The 27,953-nt window shown below is 53.7% G+C and overlaps 1 protein-coding gene across 5 annotated transcripts in view; it reads left to right on the top strand.

The window, feature by feature from the left end:
• Window positions 1-359: 359 nt before the first annotated feature.
• Window positions 360-27,953, top strand: part of BCL9L (BCL9 like) — a 30,152-nt gene continuing 2,558 nt past the window's right edge. For 2 of the 5 annotated variants that reach the window (XM_074215215.1, XM_074215213.1), the window contains exons 1-6: window positions 6,642-7,513; window positions 20,900-21,276; window positions 21,997-22,116; window positions 24,557-24,761; window positions 24,974-25,058; window positions 25,209-27,522. In XM_074215215.1, coding sequence (XP_074071316.1) covers window positions 7,446-7,513; window positions 20,900-21,276; window positions 21,997-22,116; window positions 24,557-24,761; window positions 24,974-25,058; window positions 25,209-27,522 — 3,169 coding nt within the window. In that variant the 5' untranslated portion in view covers window positions 6,642-7,445. Of the gene's footprint in view, window positions 547-6,641; window positions 7,514-7,949; window positions 11,063-12,048; window positions 12,253-20,899; window positions 21,277-21,996; window positions 22,117-24,556; window positions 24,762-24,973; window positions 25,059-25,208; window positions 27,523-27,953 lie in introns of those variants that run through there. The other 3 variants (XM_074215214.1, XM_074215216.1, XM_074215217.1) reach the window with 3 other exon arrangements.

Raw genomic sequence — 27,953 nt, 5'->3', positions numbered from 1 at the left:
CGCACGGGCACCGGCGGAGCAGGCACCGGCGGAGCAGGCGCCCGCGGCCCAGGCGGCCGGGGGGAGGAGGCGGCGGCGGAGGCGGGGGAGGAGGACGGGGAGGGGGCGGGGAGAGCGGAGGAGGCGGCCGGACATGCCCGAGCCCCGGGCCCGCTGGACCGCCGCCGGACGCCCGGACGCCAGGCTGCCCCCGCCGGCCCGCCGCCGCCGAGCCGTGAGCGGGGCTCTGGCCGCCTGAGCGGCGCCGCCCGCCCGCGGGCCCGGGAGAGCGCCCCGAGGCCGCGCCGAGCCCCCGCCCGCCGCCCCGTGCCCACGGCCATGCCCCGGCGCTGCCGGGCCGGGAGCCAGGCTCGCCGCGCCCCCCGCAGCCGCCCCTCGGGGCCCGGCCGCCGCTGAGCCGCGAGGCGCCGGGGTCGGAGAGGGCCGCCCCCCCCCGCTCCCCCGCCGCGCCCCGAATCCGAAAAGCGGAGCAGCCCGGCGCCCCGAGACCACCATGGAGCCCGGCCTCGGCCTGGCCTGAGGGCTTCCCGCCACCCCAGGAGCCAGGTAAGGGCGCAGCCGGGCGGGTCGCGGGCCGGGGGGGGGGGGGGGCCGGGGCAGCGGGGTCGGGGGGGCCGGCCCACGCGGGGCCGCCCGGGGCCCGGCGGGGGAGGGGGCCGCCCCCGGCACGCCGAGAACAAGGCCGGCCTGGGGCCAGCCCGGGGGCCGCCGGCCCTGCCCTGGGGGCTTCTGGGAGTTGTAGTCTTCCCACCCCGCCCCACCCCCCCAGCCCGCACGCGCTTCCCCGCGCCCCGGACCCTTTCCCCGACGGACCGGGGAGTCTCCTCGGGAATCGTGGCGGGGCCGCCCCGCGCCCCGGGAGGGGAGGCGGCCCCCCATCTCCCGCCCCGCCTGGCGGGAGAGCGCGGCCGTCGGCGGGATGCGCCCCGCAGGCCCCCGGGGACCCCGGCCCCCGGGCCCGGGCCGGCGCGGGGCGCGCTAGCCCAGGGCCGGGGCCGCCCCGGGCCGCCGGGGCCTGGGGGGGGGCTGCCCCCCTTGGCTCGCCGTCCCGCCCGGGAGCCCCGAAGGTACTTGTGCGTGTCCCCCGCGCCGGGTCTGCGGGGGCCGGCCCTGAGATGGGGGACCGGGGGCACGGGCTGGCGCCCCGAGGTGGCCCTCCTCCGGGACCGCCCCAAACAAGCCCATCCACTCCATCCGCGCGGCTGATGGCGGGCAGAGCCCCGGGTGGCCGGCCGGAGCCCCTCCCCGCGCCCCCCGGGCCCGGCCCGGGGCCGGTGCTGCAGGCTCCTTGCCTCTGGCCCCGGGGAAGGTGGTGGGACAAGTGAGGGCTGTGCCATGGGGCCGGGCAGGGAGGGAGGGAGGGGAAGGGGTCCCGGGATGGAGCCCCCCTGCCCCGGCCATCCCGCCCCGCCGGGCTGGAGTCAAAGCTTGCTCTCGGCTTGGCGTGGGGGAGGGGAGAGCAGAGGGAGTCCTGGGGAAGTCCTGGGGGGATGGGGATGCTGAGGCCCCGAAGTGGCTCCTGGACTTGGGGCTCTGAGACGGTGCCGCAGCTGCTGTCTGGTGATGCCAACTGGGAATGAGCGTCTGAGGGGGTCGAGGAGGGCAGAGGGCCTGGACCTCCAGGGTTTATGATCTTGGTGAAGGAGTGGGGTCGGGCCAGGTTCCCTCTGTGGCTTCTCCAGTTCCCATTGGCTCCTGGGCCCCCACACCCATGAGGAACTCCAGAGCCAAGGAGAGCTGGGCTGGAGTTCGGAGGGGTTGAGATGGGGATGGGGGTTCCCTATCTCCTGCAGCTTTAGAGTCTATGTCAGAGCTGGGCATTATGCCCCTGGGTCTGGGCCTGGAGGGTGGTGGTGATGGCAGGAGCAAAGGCCAGGACGCCTGGCACCTGCTTTAGATTAAAGGAGACGCCACGTAAAGGGGGGCTGCCTGCCAGCAGGCGGAGTGGCTGGGTTGGAGCTGCATGGAGCCTGTGGGAGGAAGGGAGGGAGGGAGGAGGAAAAAGGGGCAAGGCCAGGGTTTGGGGGAACCTGCATAATCCAGAGGTCCCGGGCTCATATGAGATGGGGGGGGGTCAGGAACTGAAGAAGCCCTGGCCTCTTACTTCCCAGTTGGCCCTGAGCTAAGCAGAAGGGAAGCCCAGCAGTCAGAGACATTAGAGGGCCTGGTTGCATCAAAGCATAGTGGGGAAGTTCAGAATATGTGCAGAGAGAGGCCTGGAGGGGACTCTGGAAAAGGTGCCAGGGTAGCGAGAGGGGTCTTAGAGCCAGGGACATGCCAAATGCTTCCTTTGCCTTCTCTGGGCCCAGCCTCCAGGCCCTACTCCTCCTGGGGCAGCATGGGATGGGCATGGTGTATCTGTCTGTGGGCATATGGGGTGGGGGGCATATCTACTACTGTCAACCCAAGCACCTCTGCTGGCACTGGCTGCTGTGTGCATGCTCGAGGTAACAGGAGGCTGGGCACCAAAGGTGACTCAGAAGTCACTTCTCTCCTCCTCGCTCTGCCACAAGCCCAGGACCTTGGCCCGGCTGTTGACCCTGTGGGGTGGGGTATGGAAGTGGGGGATGGCACCGTGGGAAAGCGGGAAGCCATGGGAGTGGGGCTGTGTGGCAGGCGCCTCAGGCAGGGGAGCCTCCGCCAGGCTCCGCTCTCCTCGGGGTGGGGCTGAGCTGTTTCTGAGACTGGCCCAACCTGTTGAACACTGGCCTTCTCTGGGCCTGGCACCTGTCTCCCCCCCACACACACACAGCCCTCACCCCCTGCCCACCACCGCTGATGGCTGGCTGCTCATGGCTAGGTCAGAGGGCTGCTTCTGGGATATGAGAAAAGTCACTTCAGAGCCTGGGGCTGGGGGCTGGGGGCTGGGGGCTGAGGGCTGGGGGCTGGGGGCTGGGAGCTGGGGCTGAGAGATGTAGGTCTGCCTTTGATCCAGTGGGGCTGGATACTCCCTTGGTGGAACCCATTCCTCTTGCTTGGCACTCTCTGCTGTCCCTCGCTTTGCCTCCTTGGAGTCAGACCACTTAAGAAGTCTGGAGACCAAGGGAAGACATAAGGGGAAAGGTGACAGAGAGGAGGGTTCCCGAAGTGCTGAGCTGTCCGACTGGCCGCCCTGGAGCCTCGGGTGCCAGGCCCGGCCTGGACGCACAGCCTGGAATTTCCTTTGCCGAGGCCCATAGCCCCGCCCCCAGCCTGGCCTGACTGACCTCCCCTCCCTTCCTCAGGCTGCCTTTCCTTGGAGGTTGGAGGGAGGGGGGGAAGTTGGGAAGACTGGAGCTGGGGAGGGGGTGAGGAGAGCCAGGAGGCCCTGACTGTGGGAGGGGAGCTGCCCAAGATAGTCATCTGCCCCTGGGGAGGGAGGCCTGGGTCCTGGGGTCCTCCATACATTCTTCCTTCAGATGCTGTGAAGCTTCTCCCCAGTGTGGGAGGGAGTAGGCCAGGAGCTTCCCCTTGGAGTTCTGGCTTCATGTGTAATCTGGGGTCATTCAGGGAAGGCCACCAGAGGGGGTGGTGGCAGAGAGATGGCAGGATGGGGACCGAGTAGATGCCACAAAATAAGAGGGCCCCTGAAATACTTGGCAGCAACAGCGGGTCAAGCCAGAGGGACTAGCAGAGGGGCTGCAAGTTTCATTCCCTTCAGTTCCTTTGCTCTACTCCCACTTGTGGCTGTTAGGGGCCCAGCCTCCCCCCCACTCTCACTTTCCCTGTCTCCAGGCCTCCTTTTGATTTTTCCTCTCCTGCCTGGCCCCCTGCCTACTGGCCCACCTACCCCAAGCTCAGCCTTTAACCTTAGCTCTCCAGGGGGCTGGCACCCCCTCTCCTGATGCCACCCCCCTCAATCCATTCTCCTTCCAAGCTGCTCTTCCCTCTGCCCCCCCTTGCCTTCAATCCTTTCCTCCCCAGCCCCTTTCCCTAGCTGGCTAGGAATAGCCTCGAATCCAAGATTTCGAAACCAGGATTGTTTTGAAATCTGTGAGCACTTCTCCTCCCCCTACCCCACCCCCCATCTCCCACCCCACCCCCAGTGGGGCTGCAGGAGTATTGTGCTCCAATCTGACTTCACTACTGTGGATTGCAAGGGTGTGTGTGTGTGTGTGTCTGTGTGTAGCATGTGGCTGCTTGTATACAACTTTTGAATGTACATGTCAATATGAGTATATCTTTGGTATGTTTGTGTAACTAGGCTGCCTTTAGTTGTGAACGTATATGGGAAAGGGGGAAGGGAACTGTAATTCTTGGTTATGTGTCTCTGGTTGTGATGCTGGAGGTGTCTGTGAGTTCATGTCTCTAGTATGCATGTCTTTTTTGAGGTGTGTTTGTGTGTGTGTGTGCGTGCACGCTGGGCAGGGGAGCCGGTGTCTGTGGACTCTGTGTGGGTCGGTGGGGGGAGGGGATGGTGGATATTTTGTCACATGTCTCCCTAGAACTCTCTAGGACATGCAGTTCCTCTGGTCTTTGGAAGGCAAGGTTCCCAGGGTAGGAATGAGGTGTCTGTTCATGCTGTGACCCGTGGTGTGGGGGGGTGAAGTTTGGGGATGAACTGTTCCCAAGCCCAGGATTCTGGGTGATAATAGAGCCAGTTCCTTGGGGGGTGCCTTCTTTCTTATGACTTCTTTAGCCCCAGAGTTCTGGTCTCTATCCACCTCTCGTGGGGCCCTTTGATTTTTCTATCAACCTACAAAGCACCCCCCCAACAGCTCCAGGTTCCCCCCCCCCTACATCCCTTGAGGGAGAAGGATGGGGAAAAGGCAGGGGGCAACTCAGGTGGCCTGCTGGTTCTAAATTAGATACTTTTACTAAATTCTGGATAGCTTTAAAATGGGGAATTGTGTAATAGGCTCAGATCCGTCCATATACCAGAGACAAAATCAGGGCCAGAGGAGGATAAGGGACTTGGCTAGAGTCACAGGGAGCAAGAAGGTCTCCTGAGCTATTGAGGGGAGTGTGCCTTTTTTTGGTGTCGGGGATGGGTCAGGAGGTCTGGTGTCACTTACAACCACCTCGGAATTGTGTTTTTAAATAATTGAAGGAGATGCTAGATTCCAGTCGGCTATCATTTTTTTCCTCATCCAAGTTCACAGACTCCCCCCTCCCGTTAGTGAGTATGTCTGAGGGGCTGGGGAAGGGGGCAAGGCCCCTGGGAAAGACTTCCGGAAATTCTAGTGTCTCCCAGCGCTAGGGAGAGGCAAGTCCATCTTCAAGTTTAATCTCCTTCCATCTTGTTACAGTTACAAAGTTATGTTGGAGAATGCTGAGAAAAATGGGGAGGATTGAGAGTGGGTGGGAGTTTTCTGATAGCCCCTCCCCCAGGTCCTAGATTCTTGGTCCTCGCTGCCCTTCGTTTTCCTCTGGTCTCTCAGGATATATCCTCTGGCCTCATTCATTCTCAAAGGACAGCTGGGAGGGAAAGGCAGCACTGAAGGGGTTTTGGAGTTGAGGGGAACCATTCCCACCATCCTGGGAGCCCAGAACGTTCCATCTCCTGTGACTTAGGAGAAGAAGAAAGGCTCAGGAGCAGGGAAACAGGGCAACCTCAAAAGGAGGTTCTCCATCTTTCAGCCTCCAGTAAGAAGACACTCCTATCTGTCACCCTCCTAACCCTCCCATAGCTGCTCCCAGAAAAGTCACCATGGTGGTATATTGGGGTTGGCGTTCTGACAAGTGGCGCCAACTTTATATAGAATCCCTTTTTGCCAAGCCTACTTGGCCTGGAATAATAGGCCCTCCAAGAGTCTTGGGGCTTGCTCCTCTTCCCTGTCCCCATCCCCACCCCATGTCTAGAGTCCATAGGGAAACGTGTGCCCTTGAAAGGGTTAAGTCTGGTTGGCTGGGACCCTGGTTCTCTTCCCACCCCCACCCCCAGGATTGGTGCCGGGAGGGGTGGTTAGTTAGCAGCTTGCTCTAGTTGGCGTCTCTCCCAGAATGCTTCGGAAAAGAACTCCCCTTTGACCCCCAGTACAAACTGAGCCCAGCCGCCAGAGGGGCGGAGGGAGGACAGCCTACCCAGCGACCCGCTCTGGGCTTCACCCGGCTCCCTCCCGTCTCAGTCCTCATCCCGCGCCATGTTTTCCCTGCCCACGGCCACCGAAGCCCTGCTAGGGCAGCGTTCTGGCTCTGCCAGGGGCTTGGAGGAGCATCGGGGCCTGGACTCCTTAAGGAAGCAGTGGGACCCTTCCTCAGGCCTCTCCAGGGGTGCCCAGCCCCTGCCCTCTGCCTTCTCTCCTTGGGCACACCAGGGGATATAGCTCTCCTGGTGAGACTCTGGGGGGTCTTTCCCAGAGACCACGGTGTCTCTGCGTCCATCTGTCCAATCTCCTTGGCCCAGGTCGGCCCTGGGAAGCCTCTCCCATCCCAGTGTCCATAGACGCCTCTAAGGCTTATTTTCCTTGCCTCCTTCCCGGGCTTCCAGGATGGGGGTGGGGGGAGGCCTGCTCAGGCCTGGCCCCCAGCCAGTCCATGGAGGCCCTGGGGGTGGGGGGAAGGGGTTCTGTGCAGCTCAGAGACTTCCTGGAGCTGTGGGGTGTGTGGGGGTGGGGTGGGGGAGTTGGGGGGATGCAGAAGGGGAGAGCCGGCTGAGACTGGCAGGGCCCCCAGGAGCCCTCCAGTGCCTGGGGCAGGGGCGGGGGGCTGGGGGGCAGGGTGGCGTGGCGCAGCAGGAAACCCCAGATCCCAAGGTTTAGATTTCCCTTCTCTGGGAGGGAGAGACCACGGGGTGGGGGGGCACGTCTGGGTGCGGCTGGGTGCTCTGCCCCACCCCAGGATCCACGCCCTTCAGCCCCAGCCCCAGCCCCAGATTCCAGAGCTGGAGAGTGAAGGAGGCTCTGTCTGTGGGCCTTGGCTGGGTCTGTCTTTCTGAGCCGCTCTCCTTGGGTGTCCCACTCTGCTCCTTTCCTCGCTCCCCCTCCACTTGGGGCTGCCACTGGAAGGCCCCGGGCTTTGGCTCTGAGCAGCTTCGCCTGAGGGCCAGGAGACAGCTGGAAGGGGTCACGGGGGAGAGGGGCCAGGGTTAAAGAAGCCGCCCCTCCTCTTCTCTCAGATGGTTTTTCCCTTTTTCTATACTCAAGATGGGTGGTGGGAGGGCGCTGCAATCCTCTGGCCTGTAGGGGCAAAGGTGTCACTCCCCAGTTACCCCAATTCCTTTTCAATCCTCCCTCCGCTCCTCGTTCTCCTGGCCCCAACCCAAGCTGACTGAATCAAAGCCCGGATGGCAACCAGCCATGAAAACGTGGTTTCTGCCCCTGCCCCACCCCCCTCTACTTTCCCTCTCCCTCCCTCTCCCCTTCTTCCTTACTTAGCAACAGCTCCCTGAATTCACAACAAACACTCTTGTGGGCTCCTGGTCTGACTAGGAAAAGCTGGAGGGAGGGGAGGAGCAGGGGGGAATTCCTCCCCCGAGCAGTCCCCAGAGTTAGGTGCTGACTCCCCTCTTCCTGACTGGTCAGAAGATGACTCCCTGGAAGAGAGGGGGCAGCGGGCTTGAGGGAGCAAGGACCTGGGCTGAGTGGGAGCCCAGGTAAGTGAGCTGGGACAGGTGGGCTGGAAGGAAGGATGAACCGTTGGTATTGGGCAATACAGAGGACGGGCAGACTGGGAAGGGGCAGGGTAGGGTCTGGAATCCCTCTCTTAGCCAGCCCTTGCCTGACCCTTGACACACTCCCACCCCCCCAGTAGGTGGGGCAGGAGAAAGGGGGAGGAACACCCTGCTCCTCCCTCACCGCATTGGTCTCCTTCTCTAGTGAAGGACTATCTGGTGTGGCCTGAGTAACCCCTTTGCTCCTTCTTCCCTGCTCTTACCCCCACACCTGAGGCTGAGGTGTAAGGGCATGGGGGGGGGGGGCAATAGAGCTAGAGGAGAAGAGGACCAGGGGGACTTTACCCTCCTAGCACTGACTTCCCTGGACCTGTGTTGGGGACGCTGGGGGGGGTGGGATGAAGGAAGAAGGGGACAACCTGGCTTGATTGGATTTCTTTCCTGGTCTCATTTGCTCCAATGAGTCCCAATCCATTGCTTTACCTTTCTTCTCTCTCATCCTATTATTATGTCCGATCTGACATTTATTTATTTATCTGATATGTATGCTGATCTGACATCGTGGATTTGTGTCTCTCCCATTCACTTTGGCAGGGAAAGCATTAATGGGTGGGTATGGGGGAAGGGAAGACATGACTCTAGACTTCTAGGAAACTCAAGTTTCTGGATACTTTTACCTTCCATTCCCATCCCACAACACACACACACACACACACACACACACACACATTTTTGTTCCTTCATGCATGCCTCAGTTTTCCCACAACTTTGGTTGGTCGCATTTTTGTTGTCAAGTCCTGGGAGTAGTCAGAATCCCCAAAGGCCTGAGCTCTTGTCCCCTAGCATCCCTTCCTTCTGTATTGTAGACTCTTTAGAGTGATTTTAGATAATGTTTTTGAAATACTGTACTGAGGTTCCTAGTTCCTCAGAGCCAGGAGGGCTCCTGTGGTTCAAACCCTCCTCCTCAAATTCCCTCCAGCTTTTGACCTTTCAGGAAACTAAATTATAGTGAGGATGAGGTGACTAGAGTAAGAACTGGGATTTGAATTCAAGTCCTGTTTCTTGAGTTTGAACTCTCTCTACAGAGCTGGACTCTTCTATAATGACTTTCTTTAGCCATAGTTCTTTTGAACAAAAAAATATGTGGATGTATGATTTGACAATAGAGTTTCTTTTTTGCAAAGCCTCCATAAAAAATCTCTTTCCATTCCTCAGATTCAGAACTATCCCAGAAAATCTAAAGTACATGGCCCCTCATTTCCTACCTGTTGATAGATCCTGTCTTTCTGCCTTCTCCACTTCCCCCCCAAGAGTGTTCTAAGATGCATGGTCTGAAGACCTAAATCTGAGACTGGCAACCTTTGGAAGTTCAAAAAGCATTGAGCCTAAAATTAGGAAGTCTCAACCTGAATATAAGCAATGGTATTTAGTAGTTGTTTGATCAGAGACAAATTTTATCTTATTTCTCTGACCCTCAGTTTCCTCATTTATAAATTAGATGCTTCTTTAGAGGCTGTAACAGAGGAAAGGGCTTTATAAATCTTAAACAGTTGTTGAAATTGGATTTTTTTTTTATTAGATATGGCTCTAACTCTGTGACCTTGGGCAAGTCTACTCACTTTTCTGAGTAAAGTTTTGTCATTTCCAAAGTGAGTAGGTTGGATAGATGATTGGTAAAGTCCCTTCTAAACCAATGATTCTGTTACTGGAAAGGGGGTAGAGGGTGAGGTAAGATGCTATGAGTTAAGAAATGTCATTACATTGTCCCTTTGCAGGAACTGGCACCTCATCCAACCCAGGGTATTGATCAACAACCCCCCCAGCTTATCTATGTAAAAATTTGGGGATACCTCCCAGTTCTCCTGATTTCCTTGGGGAGACCTAAGATGATTATGACTGGGGACCAGCCATTGGCAAGGAAATTCAAGAGAATGTCTACCACATTTTGCCCAGAGGTGAAGCTTAGGGCAATGGAGAAAAGCATTGGTTCAAGTGAGTTGGGACTCCGGGGTGGGAAGAAAATGGATTGAACCAAGTATAGCTCCCAGAATTCCAAATTGAAGTGGAAGTACAAAGAGAGTGAAGAGAGGGTTCCTGGCAAGGGCTGGATGGGGATGAGGCTTCCCCTAAAGTTTACAAAATAGTTGTGCTCAAACCTCAGTCCCAAACCCAGGACTAACAGATTACTTAGTCTGGTGTTTCACATTGTGTCTGTCATATAGTAGGTGCTTAATAAATGTTTACTGATTGCTTGATTAATCCAAGTCTGTTTTTCTCTTCTGTAAAATGGGGATAATAATAATAATAATAATAATGAAACCTGCTCTACCAACCTTATAAGGATCAAATAAAATAATGCTCCCTTAGTAAATGTAAAATGCTTTGTAAATTGTTAAGTACATGGAAAGAATCTGAATTGGAGTCAAAAGACTTGGGTTCAAGACCTGTGTATACCTCTTGTATAGCCTTGGTCAAGTTATTCCTCCACCTTGACTCAATCTATAAAATGAAAGTGTTGAACTACAATTTGTCTATGGCCTCTTGCAGTTTTAAATCCTATGATTCTGTTCTCTGTGGGTTTCAGGATTCCTCTAGGGCTGTGCTCTTTGGGGCTAAGGCCCTGGAGAGTGGGTCAGTCAAGGTGAGGTGAACTGGACTGAGACAGGTGGTCTGGACTTGGCACTCTGAGCCCATCCCCCATCCCTAGGACTTGGTGTCCCTATTTAAGGATTAAGCTGATTAGGATGTGGCGGAAATGCCTGGGATGCCACGACACCTGGGTCTGCTGTCCAAGACTAGGCCCTGCCCTTACCCTCTCTGGCCAAATGCTGTACGAGTGTCATAGAGACCCCTGACTCCACCAGCTAGCCTTGGACACAGATAGGGCAAGCTCTTTATCTATCACATGCCTCCCCTAACTCTATGGCACTAGGGAGTGATAGTGATAGTGGACACAGAGATCTGGCCTCAGGCCAGGGGCTTGGCTTGCCTCCTACTGACCACTGCTCCCTGCTGAGCTGGTCATGCCCATCTGTGCCTGTCTCCCAAGGCTCTCTCACCAGGCAGGCTTGGGCTATTTTTGGGAGCTGGCTGGGGCACTGGGGCTGGTTTCAGATGTTCCAGTGTTAGCAGGAGAAAATGGGAACAGATGGCTGGAGGGTTCATATCATCATCAACCCTGGAGCAGTTTATTTATAGGACCTCATTAACCCTTGGGGGGCTGCCTGGAACCACCCTGAAATGTACAGGGTTCCCTGGTTAGGGGAGGTCGGGTCTCTTCCCTTAGATACCTTCTCCCAACTCTCTCCTTCTGCCTTTCCCACCAAAACTCTCCAGGTCACATCTTTTCTTCAAGATTGAGTGAGACCTGGGGAAGGTAGAGGGATGGAGCCCTTCCCTTCTGAACCCAAGTGGCACTTCTGTCATCTCTGGCCACCTTACTCAAAGGAGCAGAGGAAGCAAAGAGCCAGAACTTGCCACCCAGGACTGTAAGAAGCAGTACTGAAGATGTGAGAGGATCTGACCTAGGAGGTGAATGAAAACCACTTAAATGGCAGCCAATGGATTAGAAGCAGGGCAGTAGTAATTGGCCGTGGTAATCATCAAAGAAATCTAAGCAGACAACACTTCGTGGAGGATGAGAACTTTTGAGAAAGGATGTGTCAGACTTCCCCTTATCCTCTATAACTGAGGGAGATTCAGTGGAATCAGTAAACCGATCCTGGAGTCAAGAGACCTGTGTTCCAATGCTGCCGGATAGCTAGGTGACCTTGGGCAATTTGCAGAACCTCTCTGAGCTTAGGTTCTCCACTATGAGCTGGGAGGCTTACCTGCAGTATCTCACAGGGTTATTGTGAGACAGTCATTTACTTTAACTTTAAAATGCTACGTAAGTGGGAGGACTGTTATTGCAAAAGACCTAGCATTTTTATTGTTATGTGTGTGCATGTGTATGTGTGTGTAAGTCCCTGTTCTTGTTCTTATATTTATATTCATAGGCAGTGGATATCCAGCTGAATGTATAGAGTGTTGGGCCTGGAATCAGTTCAAATCCAGCCTCAGATACTTAGCTGTGTGACCCTGGGCAGGTCACCTAACCTCTGTTTGCCTAAGTTTCCACATCTCTAAAATGGGGATGGTAACCTCCTATATCCCAGGGTGGCTGTGAGGATCAATGAAATAGTAATTGTAAAGTACTTAGCATAGTTTTGGGGATACAGTAAGTGCTGGTGGTTCTCATTGGTTCTAGTTCTTCATTATCAAAAAAGACCTATTAAGAAATATTAAGTGGGGGCGGCTAGGTGGCGCAGTAGATAGAGCACCAGCCCTGGAGTCAGGAGTACCTGAGTTCAAATCTGATCTCAGACACTTAATAATTACCTAGCCGTGTGGCCTTGGGCAAGCCACTTAACCCCGTTTGCCTTGTAAAAACCTAAAAAAAAAAAAAAAAAAAGACACATTAAGTGCTATATCATCGTCATCATTTTATAAGCCATTCCTTTATAAACATTTTACAGGTGTCTTATTACTGCCTGGTTATTAGAACAGGGGAGCTTCTATATATTTTAGTACTTTGATAGAAGCCTGAGTATGTCGGGACCCTAATGTATGTGAGACCCCTTGATGGAGCAGCCTGCGAGACACTGGCACAGGATCACCCTCATCAGAGGGTGCTGATGGCTCTAAGGCAGAATGGAAGCAGCTCAAAGGAAATGTGACATGTAAGTTTAGAGAAACCCCCCCAAATATTGCCATGGACTACTTGTGCCCAACCTGTGGTAGAACACAGGAAAAGCTTGTATTGGTCTGATCAGCCACTGTCGGACACACTGAAACTTGTCTCTAACATGTTTTAATCCTCTTCAATAATGGACAAGAACGAATGTCAGACCCCATAGGGTTTGAGCCCCAGGCATCCTGAATCCTATCACTGGAACTTCAGCCAGGGTTAGTCTAGATATTGGGTAGATGGGGAAGGGAAGCTAGCCCAGAAAAAGTACCTGCTACTGATGACTGGGTTAAAAGCATGGGATCTTTGCCCTAGACCTGGAGGCACCTTAATAGCTATCTAGTCCAACCTCCACATTATCTAAATGAGGAACCGTAAACCCAGAAAATATAAGTGATTTGTCCAGGGTTATACAGGTGACAATACATGAGCCAGGATTTGAAGTTAGGTTCTCTGACCCCACATCCTTGCATTCTTTTCACTATCTCTTTAGGATTCCTACATTCTAGAGTTTGACAGTTTTGTGCTTTGTGAGTTTTTGATCTTCTATTTGGGGCTAGTAAAATCCTTTTAAAAAAATCTCAGCCTCTTACCCAAGTATGCTAAGGGGAAGAATGAGGGATGTCCATCATCAGGTCTGGAGAATATGGGGGAATTCTTGAAGGTCCAGAAGCACTGATAACTGCAGTGCATATGCAGAAAGATTTACAGAAGGGGCTAGGACTCGGTTTTGAGGAGCAGGCCAAGAAAGATGGATGGATGGCATGTGGTAGGAAAAAAGAAAACCTAAAGATGGTCTCCTGGCTCATATATTCCTTCATAGGATTTCCCCTCCTGAGAACTTAGGAAGGACAGGGAGTGTGAGGTTGCTGAAATAGGCAGAGTTGGGGGGGGGGGGGGAGATGGACATGAGGGTCAGTGGACCCTGAATCCCTAACAGCTTCCTCTGCCTTAAGTTTTCAAGAATGTGACATTGCTGGAGTTTGTCTTCTGTATAGAAGAGACCCAAGTCTCCCCGCTTTTCTGTTCTCTCCATCCCAGGTCATATGTCTCCCACTTGATATGACAAAGGGTCGTAGCAGTCTGGATGCCAAAGTCCCCTGTGGGACCTTAGATGCCTTGGATCTGGAATATGGTAGGAGAGGTAGACCACCGGTGCTGGCAGGACATGCTCCCCTGCTAGGGGCTTACCCTCTCAGGCAGTACCTGGGGAAAGAGCGGGTGTCGGTTGAGATTCCGGCCTGCCAGTGGTCTGCCCAAACTCCTCTCTTCCCACAATGGCTCCATTGTTCCAAGCAGGCTAGCAGCTTGAAGGAGGCTCCTTGGCCATCCCCCCCATCCCAAAACCAGGACAAACTTAACCCTTTAGTGGCTAAGAACCAGGAAGGAGGGCCAAGGGGAACTGACTCTACTTTTCCCTCAACTGAGTGTCGTGGGGACCTGAGTCGATGGCACTGCCTGGCCCTCCACGGGTGCTGCATTCACATCAGAGAATGCGAGTTGGCCTTCCTCATGTGTCCTGGGACTGGCAGGGCTGGGCGGCTGGGTCGTCTTCTTCCCCATTGCCTTCTGCTGGGAAGGGCTGGGGGCAGTTCCCCGCTCCCCATCCCACCACTATCTTGGCAAAGGTGCCAAGGGCAGGAAGTGCCAATGGGCCATTCAGGTGGGGGCCAGATATATTTGGGTGGTTGGGGCATTCATTCCAGCTACCACTGCCTGCCCTACTGGATCTTGAGCTCCCTTCCTTCCTGTGTAACCAGAGCTGGGCTGGGCCTAGCTCAGGATTTCGGTGGATTTAAAGGGACAGTGCCGCTTCTGCTAGCCCCTTTCCCCACCCTTAGGCTGGAGGAAGTCCCCCTCCCTCCCTGCCCTCTCCCCCATCCTGCCCCTCCACTCCCTGAAGGTGCTAGGGAGGCTAGATCCTAGGCACACTGTCAACTTGATCCGACCTCCTTGGGGAGGAAGAGGAAGGGGCTTCTGGCTCCCATGGTCTCCCTTAGTCCAGCCGGCCCCTCCCCCACCCTAGGCCCCCTGTCTCAGGTTGGGTTACCAGGCTCCTCCAGCTCCCCGGTCCCAGAGTCTTTGGGCGGGTGGGGTGGGCGGGGGTGGGCTGTGGTTTCCTGTGTTGGTTGTTTGTGCCTGGCCCCAAGTGCCCGCTGTACCCAGCTCCCCCTGGGTTTCCTGCCTTGTCTTGTTTCCTTGTCCCGTCCCTGGCCCCCTCCCCACCCCCACCCTTTCCCTTACCAAGCCTCATGGGAGAGAGCTACCAGGGATGTGGACAGCGGCTTCTGGGGGTCCTGGGGAGAGGGAGGAAGCCGTCTCGGGTGGGGATCCCCCGTGGCCCAGAGGGTGTCCTGGACCCCCAAGTTTCTCGCTGTACTAAGTAGGACCAGAAGGCAGGACTGCGGGTGGGGGGTGGGGAGGGGAAGGTGCTTCAAGGCCATCCTGAGGACTCTGGGCCTTGATGGGTATTGACGGCTGGGGCAGCAGGGGAACTTCCCCTGACCACCTCTCCCTCAGCCTCCTGGCCGAGAGCACCCCGCCCCGGGAGGGATTTTCAGGGCCAGCTGGGACCACTGGAGCCGCTTGGCCTTGCCCCTGGCGGTCCAGAGCCCTGGGCCTTCCCATGGAAACAGTCCTCATTTGCATGACCTCCTTTGGGTGTAAGAAGGGAGTGATGCCGGGAAGTGGGAGAAGGGGAAGGCCCCCAGGCCCTGGAAGTCCCCAGACCCAGGTTCCTGGGTCCCCCAGCAGCGGGCCAGGCCCCCCGGAGTTTCCTGCCGTGCCACTTGTCCTTTGACCTCCCCACCCCCCGTCTGAGTCATCACCTGCTCAGGAAGAGGAAGTGACCTCCCGCTTGGGGCTTTCATGGGGCTGCCCGAGCCCAAGGGGCACAGCCAAGACCCTGAGGCCTGACCGCCTCCCTGGAGGCTCTTGTTGGGACTCTTCCCCCTCCCGGGGACACCTGGGGGGCTAGGTCCTGGGACCCGATTTCCTAACTCCTAATTAAAGAGCTTATCCCGAGGACCCCAGATCTGTGATTGGATCCAGGGGTTCCATAAACTTAGATGAGTAAGAGATTGCATCTTAATTTTTATTAAATTTTGCTTCACTATCATTTGCAATCCTAGATCTTATTTTGTGAATTTAAAAAAAAAATTCTGAAAAGGGGCCCAGGGACAGACTTCCCCAAACTACCAAATGTCCTTTTCTTTGCCAGGTTCCCAAAATGGTTAAAAATTTCTGCTCTAATTTATTTGGTTCATTCTTGACCAGAGCTCAGGAAGGAGACTGAATATAATAATAACGACAACAATAATAATGACCACCATCAAAATAATAATAAAAACTAGCAGTTATATAGCACTTTAAATTTGCCAAATCACTTTTGATCCTTCACAACTTTATCATTATCCTCATTTTACAAATGATGAAATTGAGTTGTGACTTGCTCAAGGTCACACAGCTGGTGTGGGTGCTCTTGTTCAATTCTTCCAGACTTGGAGACCAGCACTCTGCCCACTACATCAGGCTGCCTAGGACTCTTGGCTAGATCCCTGCAACTCCTATCTGTCCTTAGAAAAACTTGGCTAGGCAGTGAAGGATGGGGGGAAGGGCACAGCAGCTCCATCCAGTTGTCATCTTGCCACCTAATAGGGCAAACAGGCAGGATCATTTTCATGGGATCACCAAACCAGAACTGCAATTTAGTCATTAATTCAATCGAGTAAACATTTATTAAATGCCTACTGTGTGCCAGATACTGGCTCTGGGCATATAAAAAAGAGGCAAAACAGAGTCCCTAGCCTCAAGGGAAGACCACATGCATTCACATACATACAAAACCAGCTGTGTAAAGGATAATTGTAAAAAATCCTGAATAGAGGGGGAACTAGAATTAGGAGGGGTTGGGGAAGGCTTCTTGTAGATTTTACTTGGGACTTCAAGGAAGCCAGGGAGGTCAGCATTTGGGGTGGAGGAAGGAAAGCATTTTGGGCTTGGGGGACATCCAGAGAGAATGTTTGGAGTGATTTATTATCTAATAACTAGATTCTAGTTTAACTTCACTCACTTTTTAAGTGAGAGAGAAGTTAAGTGACCTCGCCAAATTTTGAACTCAGTTCTTTGGACTTCAAATTCATCAGTGTTTCTTTTAACCCTTTGGGTAACAGGCTATGATGAGGATCCAGACACTAGCTAGCACCTTGGGAGGAGACCTCCCCCTTCCAGTTCTCATGAGTTTAGGGAAAGGGAGATAATAACCTCACTTTGCATTTCCTGTTGCCTTTCTGGTTCCTCTAGTGGGTATGAGTCTTTTCGTCTGCCCAGGTGACTCACACCTGCCCCTAGTTGAAGTACACGTATAGGCTCCTTTCCCCCCTGCTGAGAAGCAATGCTTCACTTCCTAGAACATCTCATCCCTTCTTTCCCCACCAATGGAAGAGGCTTCTGACCTCTTAGATGCCAAAGTTGAAGTCTTCCCACCTAGAGCCCTGTGCCCAGAGCTTCTGCCATGGTGCTGGGGCTAGGGCTCCTCATCTCCTCACCTCATTGCTCATCCTATGTGTTAGGGTTGGGGTGGGTGGACCCTGGGAGTTGGGGGTGGGGTGGGGGAGGGGATGGGCTCTAGAAGGGAGAGGGGAAGGGAGACAGCAAAGTTCTGACTCATCTGCTCTTGAATCAACTTGCCTGGTGACCGGGCGGAGGTGAGGAGGAGGAGGAGGAGGAGGAGGGTAGAGCCTGGGAAGAGGGGGTTGAGGCTACAACTTCAGGCATTTGTCTGGCAGAGGATCCCACTTAACTTCTCAGTTTCTCTCTATTTTTTCGGCTGACTGGCGACAGGCTGAGGGAACAATTTTCCCATCAGTTAGATCAGCCCATAGTTCAGTTTTCTCACCCCTAGTCCTGGCTATCTTAGTCAGTGGGGTGCTGAAGGGCATTCTTAGGCCAAGGGGGTGGAGGCTAGCCGGGTGTTAGTGTGGGGAAATGTTTGTGTCTAGTGTGGATGGTACAAATGCCAGATATTAATCTGGCTAATTAATCTAGACTCCTTTCCCTATTTTTGAGGCCTGAAGTGGAGGATAGTAGTGAAAAGAATGTGTGTGTGTGTGTGTGTTTGGGGGTCTTTTGTGATACATTGTATAGAGGTTACAGAATAAATAGACCCAGGTATTCTCATCCTCAAGGAAGGTGGTATGTTGCTAGGTTAGGAGTCCAGAGGTCTGGTTTCTTGGGAAGCTTTTGCATCTAACTTGAGGTATGATAATAGTATTTCTACTAACACATGCATTTTCCTCTTTTGTAAAATAAGGAATGGGACAGCTAGGTGGCACAGTGGATAGAGCACAGGTCCTGGAGTCAGGAGAACCTGAGTTCAAATGCAGCCTGAGACTTTTAATAATTATGTAGCTGTGTGGCCTTGGGCAAGTCACTTAACCCGTTTGCCTTGCCAAAAACAACAAAAAAATAAGGAGCCTGATAGTTACGAAGGTTCTCTTAGAATGTGAGAACTGGAAATGATACCCTCAATTTGGAATCTGTGATTTGGATGGACAGTTTCAAATGAATTGCCAGTCAGAACCTTTGAACCTCACCCAGGGATTGTCACATAGCAGCTACTTAATAAATAAATAAATATTTGATTTCTTTTGGATTTTTTGAAGCAGTGAATCACCTTGAGGCACGCAGTTCTGAACCTTGAAAATAGTTTAGCATGTTTTGGGGGTATATGCTTTGGGGGGCTACATTTGTGTGCTTTTTTCCAAATGGGAGAAAGTGGTAACCCCTGGTTTGGACCTAACCTATTGAGGGAAGCACTACCTGCTTGAAGATCATAGAAAGATCTAAATGATCCCCTTTTTCCTGAGACTTCAGAATATTAGGGGAGAGAATCAGGGACCTGAGAAATGACATAAAGGATGTGAAAGGAAGCGTCTGGACTTGTGTGTCTGTCTGTGAACTCATCTTTGTGACTATGTGTATCTTCATGAGTTGGGGTTGGGAGGTCCCATCTGTCTCCCTCTATTTCTCTATCTGGGTTCCTATGGCTGGGGGCCCATTCCTATGTATCCTTAAACCATTGACTCTTCTGTCTGGGACCCCTCTCCCCACAGATTAGCTTCCAGGATCATTGGTGCTGGTGGAGCTGTCTGTCCCCCCTGCTGCTTTGTTTTCATTCTCCGTGTTGGTCTGGATCTCGGAGTCTCTTGACTCCGTGTGAGTGGGTCTGTCTCTGGACTGTCTCTGGGCCTCTGTGTCTGTGTGCATGCACACGTGCTTGCGGCCTGAGGAATTAGACTGCAGTCCTGTCAGTCTCCCCGTAGGGCCCTAGCTCAGCTCTTGGTTCTAGCTCTGCTGGCTGAGGGGGGGTTAAGGGGGCGGGGGAGGGGAGGGGAGGGGAGGCTCCTGCATTCTTGCGGTTGGGGAGGAATCTGAGCCAACATTACTGGTCTCCAGAGGAGCCCAGCTGCAGCCCCGGGGCCCCGCCAGGCCAAGACTCTCTGCCGGCACAGGCCTGCTGGGGATAGGCTAGGACTGAGACCAGGCCTTGGGCTTGGGCTGGGGTGGGGTGGAGTGGGCATTATTTGCCCTCAGCCCCATCAATCAAGGGTAGATAGCAAGGTTCAGGGGAGCAAGCCCTTGACAGCAGGAAATATGACAGATCATTGGATCGCAGATTTAGAGCTGAAGAGACCGTCTCTTCCAGCCTCATTTTACAGACAGGAAACTGGCCTGGAGGGGCTAAGTTATTTATCTGAGGTCATAGGCAGTCTTCAAAACTCAGGTCTGCTGACTACAAACCCTGTGCCCCTTCTTTTCAACCTGTTGCCTTTGTTGGCCTCTGGTGTTAACTTCTCAAGGGAATTGTTTTGAGACTATAAACTCCCTGAAGGCAGGGGTTTGGGGATGGGTGGGATATGGTAGGGACTGAGGGGATGCTGATGACTTTTAATTGCCAATAATGAGGACTATGAGCCTGTCAAACCCCTTCCTCCAACTTTCCTGCCCTTTAGTCCCTTTCCACCTAGTTCCTAGAATCCTCGGGGCTTCTGGATTGTTGGAGCCACCAGTCAGCCCCCTCTTAACTTTACAGTAGGTTTCCTTTTTGTTAAGCTCACTAAGTCACAAAATCCCTGGCATAGGGTACCAGACACTCAAAACTCTATCAGGTGGTAAGAGCTAATGGGAGCTGTGAGGAGGAAACTCAGCCAACAGGGATAGTACTTGTGTGTGGGTACCGAGGGACAGAGCCCGACTGGGGAAGAAGAGAAGATAGACTTGGGGTGCCAAAGCATCCTGAAGACAGGAGGACCTCTGGGTAACCTGCAGGATATTTGGGAGGGGGGTTGGCCTTAGAAAGCAGCAAACTCATTCCTCACCAGTGGAACCAGCAGGTTAGTTGTACTAACCCAAAGGCTGCAGGGAAGTAGGGAGTGATTCTGACCAGATAATGGCCATGTCTTACGGGGACTTGGTGCTGGCTATCTCCACTGGGGCCCCTCCTCCTTCTTTGGCTTCTTCTGAAGACCTCCAGATATGTAGTATGGCCTCCTCCCCGCCACCCCCCATGTGCCAGACAGTGTTTGTGCAGTCTAGTTAAGGGGCATACTGCTAGCGGGTGGGCACCTGCCCCCCCCCCAGGAGAGGCAGGCAGACGGCGGTGGCAGGAGCAGTGGCGGCTATAGCCGCCAGCAGCAGCAGCAGCAGGAGGACAGTAGAGCTGAAATAAATCTGAGCTGGTGTGGAATGAGGGGGGATAAATATCCTCTCCCCGTGATGTGATCTTTCCAGCGGCTATTAATAGGTCTCCGGGGAGAGGGATGGGGAGGGGGGAGGCTGGTGGGGGAGTGGGGCTGGGGCTTAAAGGGCCCACAGCCCTGGCTGCAAGAATCCTTGGCTCCTGGCTCCGAGGCTCCGCCGTTCTTGCTTTGGGAAGCTTGCTGTCCATCGCACCACTGCCCCTCCCCGCCTTCGGATTGCCTGCCTGTCTGTTTCCCAGGGGGACTGGGGACCTAGCATGGTGGACCCTTGTCTTCTAGGTCATTTTTCCATTTTCCTAAGGGAGACCTCCAAAAGCTGGGATCCCAGGTCTTCTTGTACCCTTCATCATTTTTTTACCTCTTGACTGGGAAAGGGCTGGGATGGTTGGTGGAACCAGGAATGAGCTAGGGATTAAGGAGGGAGGTGGCAGGTTTGAGGGAGAAAGGGAAAAGTTCCAGGAAGGGGATGCCAACACAAGGACCTGGGTTTGAATTCCCTTTTAAGGGCTAGATGAGGTAATCTCTTAGGTGCTTACTGGCTTTAGCCTTTCTTATCAGTGTATGAAGGATTTATGGGAATGAAGAAGGGGTTGCCGTAGAAACCAGCAAGTCCAGAGTCAGTGGATTTGAGACTTGAGGTGGATACCTGCTTGGGGCTTTGGTTCCCCTTTATACTTGAAGACCCTTTGCTGATCTAACCCAAAGGGGTCAGTCTAATGGGTCACTGGAGTAAATCAAGATGGCCAATTAGCTTGTTCCATCACAAGATATTTTGTTTTCTTGATGGAAGCAGTTGAGTTGGTCAGAGGGGTACTTGGGCTCCAAGGTTAAGCCAATTCCCCACAACATTAACAACTTCTCTCTTTTGTCTTTTCTCAGGCACTTCCACCTCAGGACAGGAGGCCCCGGCATCCTGCCACCATCCCTCCAAGGCCCTCCAGCCCCAGCCAAGCCAATGCACCCAGAAAATAAACTGACCAATCATGGCAAGACAGGGAATGGTGGGGCTCAGTCGCAGCATCAGAATGTGAGCCAAGGGCCCACTTGTAACCTGGGCTCCAAGGGCGTGGGGGCAGGGAATCATGGGGCCAAGGCCAATCAGATCTCCCCCAGCAACTCCAGTCTGAAGAACCCTCAGGCATCTGTTCCTCCCTTTGGCTCGCTCAAGGGGAAGGTGAAGAGGGAGAGGAGTGTGTCAGTGGACTCGGGGGAACAGCGAGAAGCTGGGACCCCATCCCTGGACCCAGAGGCCAAAGGTACCTATAGCATCCTAAGCTAAAAGATCCTCTCTGTCCTTTCCTATGGCCCTGAGCCACCAGCATCCCCTACTCTTAAGAATTGGACGTTTCTCTTCTCTGCTGTGGTTTGGGGGTTGGAGGTAGAAGTAGGTAGCAGCTAGGAACTGGACATTGTGGTATCATGGAGAGTGTCTCCATCCTAGGCAGTACCAGTCACCAAAGGGGCATATTATGGCCTCATTCTCAGCAAAGGGGGTCTCTAGTCCTCTACCCTGTAGAGAGGATTGGGGAAGTATATTTAGGTGGAAAAATGGGGGGAGGAGAGAATACCTGTGGGATAAAGTATAAAATCCAGGTAGGTCCTAGCTCCCAGGCATTTCTAGTGTCCTGTCTGGTGGGAGCCATTTGGGGAAGGCACAGGGGCCTGGATGAGTAGCTTTCCCCCCTCCCCCCTTCTTCCCCCCCAGTCCTAATTGGAAACAGTTGTGGTCAGGATTATTCTATGCTTGGTATTGGGTAGGGGGGAGGGGCACTGGTCGGCTTTAGCTTTGGAGCAAAATCAGAAACAAATGGTAGTATGTTGGGGGCCAGTGACATGGGGGGTGGAGTGGGAGACTGGCATGGTTCCCACAAGAGCCTGGGTAGTGCCAACAAACCGAGGAGAGAAGGGAGCAGAGATTGGGAGTGAACAGACACTAACATCTCTCCCTTCTTCCACATGCTGCCTTCCCCTGATAGAGGTGGCACCAAGGAGTAAGCGACGCTGTGTACTGGAGAGGAAGCAGCCCTACAGTGGGGACGAATGGTGTTCAGGGCCCGACAGCGATGAAGACGACAAACCCATTGGGGCCTCCCATAGTGAGTTCCCATTTGGGCAAGAATACCAACCTTTAGCTAGATGAAAGAGAGGTTCCTCAGCCTTTGCCCTGTGTGTGGGGGGGGGGGCAGGAGGGAAGGGTGCTTTGGGGTACAGCAGCCTAGCCAAGGTGTCATTTAGAAACAGAGGCAGGACCTCAGCAAGGAGCCCACATCCATCCATGGGGAATTAGGTGCCAGGTCAGCTTTACCTAAACCCCTAGGGTCAGACCCCAGAATCAACCCTCCCTCAAGACCCTCCTCTTCTGGCTTTCAAGGTACTCTCAATGGGCAGGCACCACCCACCTCTCCTAGGTAGATAAGACTCGATCTTATCTCTGACCAAGGGGACCCCGAGGGACCCCATGGTGGTCCCTCCCCCCTGCCTCCTGCCCTTCCCTGGACCTTAGTTTCCCCCTTTCTAAACAGAATTGGGGGTGATGAGTCACCTCATCCCTGGAAAGCCCGAGTGGCCACCTTGACTCCTTGGCTTGTGCTGCCACCTGCTGGATTGTTCAGGGAGGGCCTGGCTCATGCTTTTCTTTCAGCTGGGACAAGCTGGTTCCTTGGCTTAGGGGCCATTTAGATGTTCCACTGTTTCCCTTCCTTTCCTCTAACCACCTCAGAAATGTATCACAAAATCACACGGGACACTAGAAGTTTCTATGATAGGACAAGGACAAAAACTATTTTTTCCTCTTATTCTACAGTAGCTGTAATTTATAATAGGCCTGTAATAAATTCCTGCTGATGTGTTAATTGATTGATTGATCATTCATTTGATCTGTATTTAGTGCATGAATGATACAGATTTTTTCAGGTCAGGGGCCTTATAGAGGAATTGGGGTGAAAAGATTCTCATACATAAAGATGACTAGTATTGCTCCCTACTAAACTGAAAGCTCTGTGATGTCTGTCCATGATGAAGTCTCATCTAAACTTTGAGTTTCTGGCAGCACTAGCACAGTAGGTGTTTCAACAGATGTTTGTCAGATGAATGAACTGGAAGACCAGACTGCCTCTGAGCATGTCATACAGCAGCAGTGTCAAACTCAAATAGAATCATCTTAGAAAACCACAAATTAATATTGCTGATGTTTTATTGTGTTTTGAGTGATTTTGTTAAACATTTTCCAGTTACCTTTTAATCTGATCCTAGCTACCCCATGGCCCAAATTTGACCCCCATTGGAATACAGGAAGCAGGGTCACCATGGTTAGTCTACAGTGCAGGATATGGAGAAAATTCCAATTGTCCTAGGTTATAGACAAAGAAGACAACCTTCCCATCCTTCAAGCCCACCTAGTCGAAGCTATGCTTTGGATATTCCTAGTTACTAGCTTCCCTTCCAGGCTCCAGAGCATTCTATTTGAGATCATGATCATTTTCTATATCTTGTCTCCTCAACTAGAATTCAGATTTCTTAAGTGCAGGTGCCTCTAGTACTTAACTTAGTACCTTACTGGTCTTCTATTCAGGAAATGTTTGTTGATTTAAATGATGTTATTGTGAACCACTGTTAGAAGGCGAGAGGCTGAGTAGTTTTTATATTCTTGGGGTGGTTTGGCACTGAGCCATCCATACTCATGTTTCCCCACCACCACAGCCCATGTGATCAGCTTATTTATGAAATGACTGAATGAAATGAAGGGTGTTAGAGAACAGAAATTTTCTCTTTGCTGGTCTATATTGAAGTAGAAGCTTCCTCTTGACTATGTTAGCATTATTTGAACAAAGAGCTGCCTCCAATTTTTTTCAGTCCCTGTCATGGGTATGAGAGTCTAATAATACTTTACATCCCACAAAGTTATTAACTTATTCACCCTCACTATATTCCCAGAAGACAAAGAGTAGGTATTATTATCCCTATTATGTAGAAGAGAAAAACCAAGGTATATGAGTTCAAGTGACTTCCTCAAGGTCACATAGCAAATCACAGAGGAGAATCAGGCCAGTACTTGCTTTTCTGAGCTCAAGACCAGGGCTTTGCCTACTCTGCCTCACCTTCTTCCTTCTCCCTTCCCCCCCTTGCTGCTCAGGATTTACTGCTCCAGTCCTCTATAGCTTAATCGATTGGACTATAGTATATATTTACATAAATACAAAAACACCATCCCTTCTTATCCCACCATAGTTAGCACTTATCAAAAATTGTCCAAGAGATAGCAGACAGCCTAGTGACAACATTACAAACACTGAGGGCAGTCATGACCAGTTTGTCACTAGGAACTAGTTAGGAATAGGTGTCTTAACCATTTGTGTGTGATTGTTCCAGCCTGGTTTTGATTGGTAAGGAGAGATCCTCCTCCAACTTGAGTCTCCCTTAGGAACAAGCTCCCTCCCCCAACCACCATCAGTGAAGCTGTCCTGGGACAGTGTCACATCCTGCTCACCTCTTTTCTCTCCTCCTCCTCCTCCTTCACCTCCTCCTCTCCCATTGCAGATTGTAATGTAGCAGACCCAGCCATGGCCACCACCCAGCTTGGCCCAGGTCCAGCGCCGCCACCACCTCTCAGTGAGAGCAATGCTCCTGGACCCCCCCATGGTCCTCCAGCTGGCCTTCGGCCAGAGGGCCCTGGTAGCCTGGGAGGCCCGGGAAAGGCCGCTGCTCAGTTTGTCTATGTCTTCACCACCCACCTTGCGAACACGTAAGTGCTACTGGGGGAGAACGCACCTGTTCTGCCAGCCCCTTCTCTGAGATTTCCTTAGGAATCCAGATGTTTTAGCAATTCCTGAGGGGATCCTGGGATTACTGTCAGCCCATGGGTAGATCAGCTTTGGGAAGGCAGGGTACTTTCCTTCTGAGTCCAGTTAGCTTTTTATCATGCTTATCTTTTGGTGTTTCTCTGTGACCCTCCAGGGCAGCTGAGGCAGTGTTGCAGGGCCGAGTTGATTCCATTCTGGCCTACCACCAGCAAAATGTACCCCGTGCCAAGCTGGACCAGGTGAGTAAGGCTAGAGATGAGCCCAATCCAGAAATTTTCCTGAGAGATGGGCATGAGAGTCAGTACCTGAGGGAAAGCCTAACATTCTCTGAGAAGTGGGTTCGTTTGCCTCTTGCCTTGACCTCATACTTTGCTTTTTTTGTCCCACAGGCTCCAAAGGTGCCACCTACATCAGAACCACTTCCCTTGAGCACAGCCTCAGCGGGCACCCCACAATCCCAGCCACCGCCTTTACCACCACCTCCACCACCTCCTGGCAGTGCCCCTCCAGCTCTTCCTGCCTCCCTGCCTCCAGAAGGGCCACCTGAGGATACCCACAGGGATCTAACACCCAACTCTGTGGGAGCCACCAGCAGCAATGCAACAGGGGGAACCCACCCCAACACCCCTACAGCTGCCACTGCCACAAACCCCCTGGCCCCAGGAGGAGACCCTGGTGGTACCCCTGGGGGTCCTGCCTTGCTAGGGGAGGGTACTCCAACAGGCAATGGGCAGCGAGCCCTGCCTGGTTCTGAGGGCCTATCAAAGGAACAGTTGGAGCATCGGGAGCGATCCTTACAGACGCTACGTGATATCGAGCGACTGCTGCTTCGAAGTGGGGAGACTGAGCCTTTCCTCAAGGGCCCACCAGGAGCCACAGGGGAGGGGGGTGCACCAGCTCCAGCTCCCCCGGCTCCCCAGCAGCCCCCAGCCCCCCCTCCTGGAGGACTGAAGAAATATGAGGAGCCCCTGCAGTCTATGATTTCCCAGACCCAAAGTCTTGGGGGCCCTGGGCTGGAGCATGAAGTTCCAGGTCACCACCCAGGCAGTGACATGGGGCAGCAAATGAACATCATGATGCAGCGGCTGAGCCAGGACAGTTTGACCCCTGAGCAGGTGGCCTGGCGCAAGCTGCAGGAGGAATATTATGAAGAGAAGCGACGAAAAGAGGAACAAATTGGCCTCCATGGGGGACGACCCCTGCAAGAGATGATGCTGTCCCAGGGCATGGGGGGCATGATGGTCCGGGGCCCCCCACCCCCTTACCATAGTAAGCCTGGGGACCAGTGGCCTCCAGGCATGGGGGCCCAGCTGCGAGGACCCATGGATGTCCAGGACCCAATGCAGCTCCGAGCAGGGCATCCGTTTCCTGGACCTCGTTTTCCTGGCAATCAGATGCAGCGGGTATCTGGGTTTGGAGGTATGCAAAACATGCCTATGGATGTGCCAATGAATGCCATGCAGAGGCCTGTGAGGCCGGGCATGGGCTGGACAGAAGACTTGCCCCCCATGGGGGGACCTGGCAACTTTGTGCAGGGTGCCGTTCCCTACCCTGGTGGGCAGAGTGAGGCAGAGAGATTCATGACCCCAAGGGCACGGGAGGAGCTGCTGCGGCACCAGCTCTTGGAGAAGCGGACGATGGGCATGCAGCGCCCTCTGGGCATGGCAGGCAACTCCATGGGGCAGGGCCTGGAGATGGAGCGAATGATTCAGGCCCACCGACAAATGGAGCCAACCATGTTCCCTGCACAGATGACAGGTGGGGAGGGCCTAGCTGGGGCCCCCATGAGCATGGAGTTTGGGGGCAGTAGGGGTCTCCTGAGCCCTCCCATGGGGCAGTCTGGCTTGAGGGATGTGGATGCCCCCATGGGGCCTGGCAACTTGAACATGAATATGAATGTCAACATGAACATGAACATGAACCTCAATGTGCAAATGACCCCTCAACAACAGATGCTGATGTCCCAGAAGATGCGGGGCCCTGCAGACATGATGGGCCCTCAGGGCTTGGCTCCTGAGGAGCTGGCCCGTGTCCGGGCCCAGAATGGTAGTGGCATGATGGGGGCACCCCAAAAGATGCTTATGCCCTCCCAGTTCCCCAACCAGGGCCAACAGGGCTTCTCTGGTGGACAAGGACCCTACCCTGCCATGCCTCAGGACATGGGTAGTGCCCCAGACATGTTCAGCCCTGATCAGAGCTCAATGCCTGTGGGTAACCTGGGTACCACAAGGCTTAGCCACTTGCCCCTTCCCCCAGCACCCAACCCTCCTCCTCCTGCACCCATGCACCCAGCCCCAGCTAGAGGGCTGGGCCGACGGCCCTCAGACCTCACCATCAGTATTAACCAAATGGGCTCACCGGGCATGGGTCATTTGAAGTCACCTACACTTAGTCAGGTGCACTCGCCCTTGGTTACTTCGCCTTCTGCCAACCTCAAGTCACCCCAGACACCCTCTCAGATGGTGCCTCTGCCTTCTGCGAACCCCCCAGGACCCCTCAAGTCTCCCCAGGTCCTCAGCTCTTCCCTCAGTGTCCGTTCACCTACTGGCTCACCCAGCCGACTCAAGTCTCCCTCCATGGCGGTGCCCTCCCCAGGCTGGGTACCCTCACCTAAGACAGCCATGCCAAGTCCAGGGGTCAGCCAGAACAAGCAACCACCTCTCAACTTGAACTCTTCCAATACCATGAGCAATCTGGAGCAAGGTGAGTTGTCACCAGGGGAGGTGACAGAGGGGAGGCATTGCTCGTTGCTCACATGGATCTCGACACTGATCCACAATGACTATCCCAAAGATATTAGACAGAACCCAAGGGCAGGAGAGATTCCAAGAGTTAGGTAGATTTGCTTCAGAGTCAGAAATACACTGGACCCAAGGACCTAGAACTGGAAAGACTCTTAATAGGTGATCATTGTACACATGAGGAACTTGAGGCCCAGAGAATTTAAAAGGTTTGTCCAAAGTTACACATTGGTAGCAAATGGCAGAACCAAGATTCAAGACCTGATTCAATCCAGTGGCCTTTCTACCCTGTTGATTTCTCAATGGCTGAGTATAGGAAGGTTGAAAGGAGACTTATTACAATCCCAGTCCTTCCAGAACTTCCTGGTTAACTTCTTGGGATCTGACTTGGAC

Source organism: Macrotis lagotis, chromosome 1 (genome assembly GCF_037893015.1).
Source record: "Macrotis lagotis isolate mMagLag1 chromosome 1, bilby.v1.9.chrom.fasta, whole genome shotgun sequence".
NCBI classification, from domain to species: domain Eukaryota; kingdom Metazoa; phylum Chordata; class Mammalia; order Peramelemorphia; family Peramelidae; genus Macrotis; species Macrotis lagotis.
Note: the sequence above shows the minus strand (reverse complement) of the source record. Positions and strands in the feature narration are given on the sequence as shown.